Source organism: Toxotes jaculatrix, chromosome 3, assembly GCF_017976425.1.
Source record: "Toxotes jaculatrix isolate fToxJac2 chromosome 3, fToxJac2.pri, whole genome shotgun sequence".
NCBI classification, from domain to species: Eukaryota; Metazoa; Chordata; class Actinopteri; family Toxotidae; genus Toxotes; species Toxotes jaculatrix.
The window spans coordinates 1,826,648-1,836,662 of record NC_054396.1 but is presented as its reverse complement, the minus strand read 5'-3'; the positions used below and the strand labels follow the sequence as shown (position 1 = coordinate 1,836,662).

At 41.3% G+C, this 10,015-nt stretch overlaps 1 protein-coding gene across 1 annotated transcript in view; it reads right to left on the bottom strand.

Annotated features, from left to right (window-relative positions):
* Positions 1-341: 341 nt before the first annotated feature.
* LOC121178916 (bis(5'-adenosyl)-triphosphatase-like) overlaps positions 342-10,015 on the bottom strand; it is a 133,648-nt gene continuing 123,974 nt past the window's right edge. Inside the window, exons 3-5 of the mRNA XM_041033410.1 lie at positions 4,015-4,133; positions 1,054-1,083; positions 342-374 (exon numbers count right to left, since the gene is read on the bottom strand). Of these exons, the coding sequence (XP_040889344.1) occupies positions 342-374; positions 1,054-1,083; positions 4,015-4,133 (182 nt within the window). The remainder of the gene's footprint in view (positions 375-1,053; positions 1,084-4,014; positions 4,134-10,015) is intronic.

Below are 10,015 nucleotides of genomic sequence, written 5' to 3'. Positions count from 1 at the left end.
ACAGGCAGTGGAAGGTAGGTGACTTTGAAATAACTCTGCTGGAGAGTAGGACGTCTGCCTTTGGTGGAATTTCATGCTATTCTATTGTTAAGCTTTCCCACAGCTGATGATGCATCTTATTAACTATCATTGTCACTGTCAAAGAAACGTCACTGGTGGTCTATAGGCTATACTAATTTGTTAACAAATACAAATATTAGATTAAATTGTCTAATCAGTAATCAGAAACAATAACAATCAAAAACTGAGTTGGAGTTTATCAGGACCAGTGGGCTGAAGGCAAAGCTGGACTGGGTAACATACTATAATAACACAAAGTAGTATAGAATGGACATTCTAGATCAGATGGCATAGAAGCACTCTATGGAATCCAGCTGTCAAATTGAGCACTTATAGCAATTCCAGTGGCTATGGAAATCAGGCACCCCTATTGTTAAAATCAATTCTGTACCTGACACGTTAATATAAGACCTGTGACCTCAGCAGCAGGCTAATCAAATATGCTCCGAGCTGCAATTACAACCAGCGCAGGTATCCATGCTGGCAGCTGCAGCACCAATATCAGCAACATCAATGAAATAAATATGAAAAGTGAATTTTACGAAACAGACAGAATGAAACTAAAAATAAGCTTAAAGGAATAGTCAGTGATTCTAATCCAATACACTTTTTTGTTGAATACAACAAATGGTCTGCTACCTGTCCTCTCAAAGTGTAATGTAATCTACCACCAAAAATAACAGAATATTACAGTATGGTAGTGAGTGAAGGGTTGAATAAAAGAACTTTGAGCTTCTATGACTGGTAACGATTCTGTCCCTTTAGCTTTAACCTCTTTGAACCCCAGTGGGTCCCCACTCAGCCACTTGAATCACTCTATACAGCCTCCAACCAAACCAAAAATGATTTAAACCTTTTAGAATAGATCTATAAATAATTCAATCATTCCAAGAGTTTAACACAGCAAAAGAAATACAATGATTATTTAATAGTGTATAACTGTTGCGGAGGCCTCATGACATATTTAAAGGCGGTTAATTATTAAGTTCTCACCTTCACGGTTTGTCCGGCTTCGGGGCCATCCTGGTGAGAACAGAAAGAGGTAATTAGAAAAGAGTTGGGAATTCAGAAATATTTACATCAATAATTCAGTGAAAGATTTTAATTTCAGATGAGCTACAGTCACTTCTTGACTCCACTTAAAAAAAAATCCATTGGCTTATTTCATTGCCTCCTTTGTCTGACAGTTAATTCTTTACAACTATAAATATACAGCATACGCACAAGAGTACAGATTACAGACCTCATTTTAAACTATAACAAATTTTTTTTTTTGCTATATTTCAACTTAAAAAACAGAGAGCTTTTTATTTCATCCTCTTTTAGCGTCCTTTTTTTTGTTTGAAGACTCACTTTTGGCTTAAGTCTTGAGGCTGAAATCAGCCTTGTTTCTGGAACTTGTTGGTGAACATGATGGAGTGTGTTGGTAGAGACCAAACCAGAGCTAAAAGCAGAGTGGATATTGGACTTACATTCATCATGTGGGCAGAAACACCATGTGAATCAACAGGGACAGAGAAAGGTCAGAGGCTCTGACCTTTTCCATACTGAACCAAAGCAATCATCTTTCTCGAACCTGAACCAAGTGTTTCAGTAGCGCTAATCTAACAATGTGTGAGACGTAACATCACATGGGATATAAACCAGTAAACTATTCATCCCAAGCCTCTGCCTATGACCTCAGTTCATTATAAGAACAAAACACTTCCCAGACTGTGAATAAATGTTGCTTGTGAGTGTAATCCAGGCAAAGAATTATGTGTCTGATGCAAATTAGTAAAATACAAATGTATTTTATAGGAGACAGGGTTGCACAGTTTTTTTCAGGAACTGAAAACCAAAAAAAAAAAAAAGATAAATCTCCTGTACTGCTGGCCTAAATAAAGAATCACAGAGGTAACAGTGGCAATGTGATAAACCATCTCTCTTTCTTTGAGATTGGCTGCTGCACAGTTAGTTCTTCTTCTGCTGACAATAAAACATTTTTTACACTCATTTCCTTCTCTGCCTGTCATATTAGGTGTGATTAAATGTATTCAGATTACACTTTGTTATTCATTAGCAGAAGGTGATGACTGGAATTTTTGCATGGCTCTAATTCACATCAGACATCAGTGAATAAACAAATAAAATCCGATGAGCTGCATTGTTATTCCTCAGCACTGACGAAGGAAAAATTGAGCAGTTGTGTCACCGTCCAAAAGGTTTTTTTTTTTTTTTTTTCCAACACCAATCCTCCAGTGAGGTTGATTTGTGTGATATTATTATTTGTCACAGGAGTGGCATACTGCAGAGAACAGTTGCCCCCTCCTGCAGAGAGTTCTCCTTTAATGTGGTGGCTGTAACCTGGGAGCTGTCACAACTAATCTCCTATCATCACTTCTCATCACCTCCCGAGTCAAAGAAAATGATATCCAGGTAAAGATTACTCTTTGCTGCGCTGATTTTTTTTCTTCTTCTTCTTCTTCTTCTGTCTCCCATCCTGTGAAACAATTTTCTCTGACAGGGCCGCACAGTGAGCTAGGTGCTATTTTGATATTAGCATATATATCACCAGTTATGCAGAATAGGCCATTCAGTCTGAGACAAGAGCCCGTCTGGGTGTCAGAGTCAGCTCTGTACTTAGCTCCCATCATATGACACTAGAGCTGATCTGCACTGAAAACAACAACAGGCATTCTGCTCTGCTGCAGAGCCCAAACCTTCTCTCTTTTCAAGTCGTTTCGTCCTTTTATTGAGTTCTAAACATCTTATTTTCTTCAAACAAGTGAAAAAAAAATCAGCCAATATGAGGCTATTTTAACGTTTCAAATTCAAACAATTTATTTCAACAATTTTCCAGAATAATGACATTTTATTTTATTTTTTTTTTTTATTCAAGTACACCAATCTGCTCTATCATTTGAACCCCTTTAAATCCTATCACCTTTTAAAATGAGTTTCTTTAGACATACAGTATTGTGTCCCACACAGTATTATACAGATATTATACAGTATTATGCAGATATTTTACATTGTGAAAGAAAAGTTCTGTTTAATTAAATGGAAATGTTAAATGACATCTGCATTGTTTCTATGTAGCCCTGAACGGATACTGTCATTCGGCGGCTACAGTAAAGAAACTGAATGACAGGAGGATTTACTGCTGAACTGTTTTATTTAAACTGTATTACATTTGGCTAGCTGTGCCTAATAAACTGGCAACTGAGTCTATAACTGTGTTTTTGGTTTTGTGAGATTATGACTACTTTTCATTTTTGAATAACAGGGTTATATGAATAACTAGGGCCAAATATCCTGAAATATCATGTAGGGGTTTTTCCATTAGCCCTGGTTGGCTGCGCTGAGCCAAGCTGTGATGACATGCATTTCCACTACAGCCTCACAGCAGGTGATAGCTGCTCTGAGCCGCACTGCTGTGGGAAAACCACGACCAACCCATCCTCAGTGGCTAAACGCATGTGCGTGTGTGTGTGTGTGTGTGCAGGAGACCAGAGAGAAAGTCTGTCTCTGTGGTTTGGAGCTTGGTTTCACTCCTGTTTTCCTGTTTGCATACTTTCAGATATCAATCTCATTTTCCTGTTTACTGGTTGTGTTCAGTTGTGCTGGAGCTGTGTTAAGTTACTGCTGATGCAAACCAAACCTTCCCTACAGTTACAGGAAGTTATAGGAAATGTAATGTGCTTCTCACTGAGCCTGTGGAATTTCATTAGTGGTTCAGGTACAACAACCTTGCTGTGCAGTGCAGCGGAAAAAAAAGCAGCTCGACTGATGGAGGTTGTTTCCTGCATGGCTCAGCATGACTACACCCTCCACAGTGGAAGAACCTTAACATTCATCATCTCACACTATTTTCAAAGGTGAGGACCCTCTATCATTGTGTTTTCAATTCCTCACTACAAACTGAAGTAGATGCTACAGCAACTTTGAACAGTCACTGAGTGTGTCTTTTACCTGGATGGCTATGGTGAGCGAGGTGGCACTGAGGTGTTTCTCTACCAGGCCGGCGTCTCTCTGAGCGGTGCCGAATAAATCCGACAGCTCATCCAGCCGAAGATCCCAAAAACTCTCCACTGCTCTGGGCACATCAACACATATGAGCAAACTCTGTTAGGGAATTTTGTGACGAAGACACTTTTAAATATTCATCCTGTGATATCATTTCATTTCTAAATACTATTTGAAAAGTCATGCTGTAAACACATTTACAGAACCTATGGCAAGTGGAATCACACTCGATACAAACTCTTCTACTCTTTTTCAGCACTAAGAGGAAATCAAGGTAAGGTCTGATTCCTATGCCAACTAGGAATACAGTTATTATACAGGTGGGGGATGTGGATACAGTGTCATACAACATATGTAGTGTAGAACCTCACATGTGGACATGATGACACAATGTCATCATCTAAAGGTCAAGAGAGTGAAAGTTGCAGTTTTAACTCTTATGCTGTTTAAAAAAAAAAAAAAAAAAAAAAAACCTTTTCATGTTTTTATAGTTCTGATGAGACACGTCTCTCAGACACAGATTGCTAAGCTCAGCACAGTGGAGAAATATTGTGTATCAGTGTGTCCTCCTTATAAATGTATTTACAGCATGACTTTTTGAAACGGTATTTAGTAGTGTTACAAGTGAGTGACTCTACAAGCAACTGGTCATGTGACCAGGACTAGTGCACTACTGCCAGAGTTTTGCCTTTATTTTAACACTTACGCCACATTAAAGATGTCTTACATCAGGCTTTGTAAACACTTTACACTGTGAAGTCATAAATGAAGCAAACTGTTTCATCATATAACCAACAGTGAAGTTACCCGGTACGTGTGAAACCTCTTTTCCAGGTCATATGAATAGACCCTCTCCTACTTCCATTTACCTAACTGGTATTCTATCTTGTCTACCAGGTCTGGTTTGATATGAGTGTGTTCTGGAGTTCATTAGGTGTGTCAGTTTGCTGTGTGACAACTGTGTGTTCAGATGACTGTGAGTGTGTAGCTTGTTTGTTGTCACTTTTGTTGCTGTCTTTCATCCCTAAGTGTTCATGTCACTGTCCTGTTCATTCATAGATTTCTCATGTGGTTTTCAACAAACATTTTCTGTTCTCTTTTAGTATTGAATGTTCACTGCTTCAATTTCCTGATGTGGACTTATGAAAAGTCTTTGACATATACAGTATATAAAAACACAGAAATACATAATATGAATATATAATTTTTAAAAAAATCAATACATGTAGTGAAAGAAAATCCAGTGTTTCTCCGCTGTGGCTCGCAGCCAAAGTGTGAGACAATGTTTGAAGAAAAATGATCCATTTAATATAAGTCATAAAGGTCACAGAATGTATTGTGGAGGAAAGCTGTCATCCCACGTCAGAGCAGTTGCACACAGAAAACTAATCAAGCTCAGTGACAGAAGTGAGACACAGTCTGATGAGTGCTGCGGCGACTGCAGCGGAGAGCAAACATCCAAAAGGCTTCAGAAACATGTTGCTCTCTGTCATGGGTCATTTGATCAATAACAGTGGCTTAAGGGAACAAAGAGAAGTTTGACAGAGAAAAAAAAAAACAGTGATGAAAGAACATGTGAGCAGCATTGATATAAAGTTAGGGAATAAAGAGAAAAATACAAAGCTTTATGGCTTTTTGAGTTCAGCACATCAAGGCTCTGCGTGCATCCCTGTGTTGACATCAGCGCTGTCAGCTGTGCATCAGAAAAGTACACCAAACACCCGTTCCATGTGCCACATGTATGTACTGTTTCTATCTCGTTCTTAATCATGTTTTTCCAGTGCAAGTGAGGAATGTGTCCGCAGATACGTACCTCAGATTGTAGTGTGTATAGAAGTGCATGCACATCCATTGTCCGTGTCCTGTCTGCATCCATGAACCTGTGAGGGCATGCTGAGGCGATGAACTGATCTTTAATCTGTGTAGTAAGAGAGAAATCTTGTTGAATTTTTAAATATTTAACCAAAACCATCATGTTTCCCAAATCTAAAAGCAAAAGTCTGACAACACACTGATTAGCTTATTAGATAACAATGACACTTGACTCACACAACTCTTGTGTTTTTTTGTCAAATATAAGGCTACAGCAAGCAATGGGTTAGCTTAGCTTAGTTCAAAGACTAACAGGGGCAGTAACTGGCCTGGCTCTGTCCAAAGGTATCAAAATCTGGTTCCCAGCACTGCTAAAGCTCAGTGATTAACACTGTAGAGCTTGCTTATTCTAAACCTTTCTTGAAACTAATGAACTTGAACGCAGATTAAAATAATCTGACTAATATACCAGAATGTTTAGCCTGAACAAAAAAAGTCAAATCGCCTCACATTTCTCTTCTCTTTTTTCTTTTTTTTTAAAGCTGCGTCATTCTGCACAGATGCACAGAGCAATTCATGAGCAACAGCATGAGTTGTGTCGGAGTTGTGCGAAAATGACCTGACCACAAAACTCTGATGGAAAAAAGAGCGTAATGGAAATGAAGGCAGTGTGCCGCCGCAGAGTGCGAGGCAGGGCAGCACTACTTGAGTCTTTTGTTTGCTGCTCCAGCGCTCTCAGCTCTGCTGCTGACTGTCAGTGAAGTAGACTAAGTTACTTTTGAACCAAAAGCTTGTACAACCGCCTCTACTGTTGTCTGCTGTTAGTGATTCCTCAGCTGATAGGCAGCAGCCACAGTGGAGAAACGCTCTGCTGTGCTAGGTTTTATATATGAACTATGATAATGATACACACTGCAACTGAATATTTGTGGAGAAATTTAATGTTTTTTCATCACAAATGATGAACAAAGACATATTGAATAATATGGTGGCTGATATAGGAGATTTGGGGCAGCTGATCTTCTGGACAGAAGATTGATGAATATATTTCTCTTTGTAGGTTAAGTGTATTGAAGAAAAAAAAAAAGGTATTTATACATAAAAAGCAGTACCAAGTACCAAGTCTGAGTTGAATCTGAAAATCCTGATTGGGGAAAGCTCTGGTAATGACCTGGGGTTCCTTCAGGGTATTTCTGTCTTCCTTTTTCGAAAAAAGAAAAGAAAAAAAAAGAAAAATATTTCAATTTAGGGAAGTTAAGCATTTTTCCGAAGCAATAAAAAACTTTCAAATACTTTGATTTCTTTCACAAATCAAAGGAAAGTGAGATGGTGTTAAAATGCCGACTTGAAGTGAAAATATCAAGGCAGCGAGCAATAAAGATAAAAACAGTGAAAGAGACATTAGAGTTCATTCCCCTCTCATGAAACAGCATCCTGTTGCGAGAAGATGATTACATCTTAGCATTTCATGCCACAGTGGCCTCGTCTGGGAGCCATTCATCTCAAGAGCCACAAACAGTTGCACAAATGATCGGTTTGCTTTATTTTTTCTCTCCGTATATATGTATGTGTGTGTATGTGCACGCACGCGCGTGTGTGTGTGTGTGTGTGTGTGTGTGTACGCGATCCACACTGGAATGAAATCAGATATCACATGAGCTGATATCTTTCTTTCCTCCGTGCTCCTGTGGTGATGGAGCTTGCCCACATGAAAGATGAGGCAGACCAAGGCTGGAGAACCACAGATGCAGACAGAGCTTGTTTACTTTGTTGCTGGATGAATAATGTCTCTCAAAAAAACACATTAACCTCTACAAGTTGCCCACTACGCTATGGCTTGTGTGATCTGGGTATGCAGAATATAAGTCGCTACTATAGCATCTACCAAAACAGGCTCATTGTCACAGTTCATTCAGATTCATTCATTCATTCATTCTCTGCTTGCTTTGCCTTGTTCACTGTCATTTTCAAACCTGGCCAATCCCACCCATGCTTCAGTGAACCCAGACCTTTTCCTCCTTTTCAGTTACCTGATCCTCCCCATGCTAACCTGTTCCCCATTCCCCCATTAGCTCCCTGCTAACCACTGCCTCCCTGATGACTTCACCCCTTGCCCTAACCCTTTACCTGCTCTTGTATGCATTATAGTTTAATAAAGGTGATCTGCTTAAATTTCTAATTGGAGACTCTACATTTGAATGCAGAGTTTTCTGAGCAGTGCTGAGCAGGTTGTGCAATACGACAATATGAGAACCAACTCAGGTTCCATGCACAATGAATTTGCTGCCAAGGCTGACGCCATCCACCGCCATGATGGGAGAGGCCATGTATTCAAGAGGGTCTAGTAGCTCATACTTCATGCTCACATTCCACCCACAGCCCCGCCAGTATCATGAGCTCTTTCTTACCCAGTGTTCCTGTAACATTGAGTTGCAACTTCCTCATTTCCCATGGAACAAGACAGTCACTTACATCATCTCCCTGCTCACAGGCTAAGTGAGACTCTAGGTTCAAGTTATTCACATCCAAGCTGAGGAGGGTATTTGACTACACGGCTCCCAGTATAGAGGTGGCTCTGAGCCAGCTGAATGTGTGGCAGGGTGGCAGACAAGTGGTGGATTACTCCATTGAGGATGGTGACAGCAAAGAGGAAGTGGAACAAATGTTCTCTGTCTGATGCATATTACCAAGGACTCACTGATTCTCTAAAAGTGGCTGCACAGGAATTACCCTCAGAACTGATTTAATCTTTCTCACCATTCACACTGACTGCTGCTTTCAAGGGTGGCGTAAAGAGAGAATGCCGCTCATCAGCTTCCAGGGCAGTGCCCCTGTCCAGCAAGCACTCTCCTCATTACTGGTGAACCGATCACTCAAGACCATCCAGTACCTCTGCACCATTCCTGGCCAGGTGCACACAGTGACTAAACACCTATGCCAATTTTATGGACAGGGGCCTGGCTTCCTTGTTGAGGCTGGATCTGGAACCCCTGGAACCTTATGGAAACAAGCACCCTCAGTGCACCTCACAGTTCTCCTTCACCATAGCATATCGGGTGACCACCTTACCTTTCATGTTATTGACTTACCCCAACCCTCCCTCATCCTGGGATATCCTTGGTTATGTAGACATTGCCCTCATATTGACTAGGCCACCGGGGCTATTTTGAGGTGGAGCAAATCCTCTCATGCTGTGTGTCTAAAGACTGCCTTATCTCCCTCTCCCAATAACTCTGAATCCTTGGAGTATCCAGACCAGTCCCTAACCCTAACCCTCTCCCTTTGAGAATCTAGACTTAAAAGAGGTATTCAATAAAGCCCAGGCCACCTCCTTGCCCCCACATCATCTCACCTACCACTATGCCATCAATCTCCTTCCTGGCACCTCCCTGCCAAAGGGCCGCTTGTACTCCCTGTCCGCTCCAAGACCAAAGCCATGGAGACATTCATCCTCCCCTTCGTGGTCTGTGCTCGCATCATTCACATGGACCCTTTGCGGTGGTCAACTGGCCAGTTCCTGAATCCTGCAAACAGCACTAGTTCCTCCTCTCTTCCCCAACCAGGACAGAAAGGTTCAAGTCGCCATCTGCTGCCGGACCTAGATCGAGACGTGCTTTGCCATCTTTTGCCGCTCCACTCACCAACCACTACCACACCCATGTTCCTTGCTACTTCCCAGAGCAGAAGGTGTGGCTGTCTCCTCAGGTCCTCCTGTTGAGAGTGGACTCATTTTTTGAGATGGAGCTTATTAACTGGTCACTCAGTGCATTGGACAAAATCTTCCCACAAAGAAAAGAATCACCGGGAGAACCACTCTGCCCTGAGGGGACATTCGCTGCGGGGTATGTCCGAGATGCTTGGGACTCCTGGCGTCTGGTATGCCTGGAAGCGCTGTCCCTGGAAGACGTGGAGGATCTATTTATCTATTGGACATTGATAGCAGGGATACTACTGATTGGCCTGGGTATTGCCCTGATCTATCGGAGAATTGGAAAAACCACTGCTGGCAGATTGGCACTACCGCTAAGCACGGAGATAAAACAGCACCTCGGGTTCATGGATACTCGGCTGACGGAATTCCATCAGAAGATGGCTCGGATCGAAGGACTGATCAGTGACATCTCAGCCCGATCTG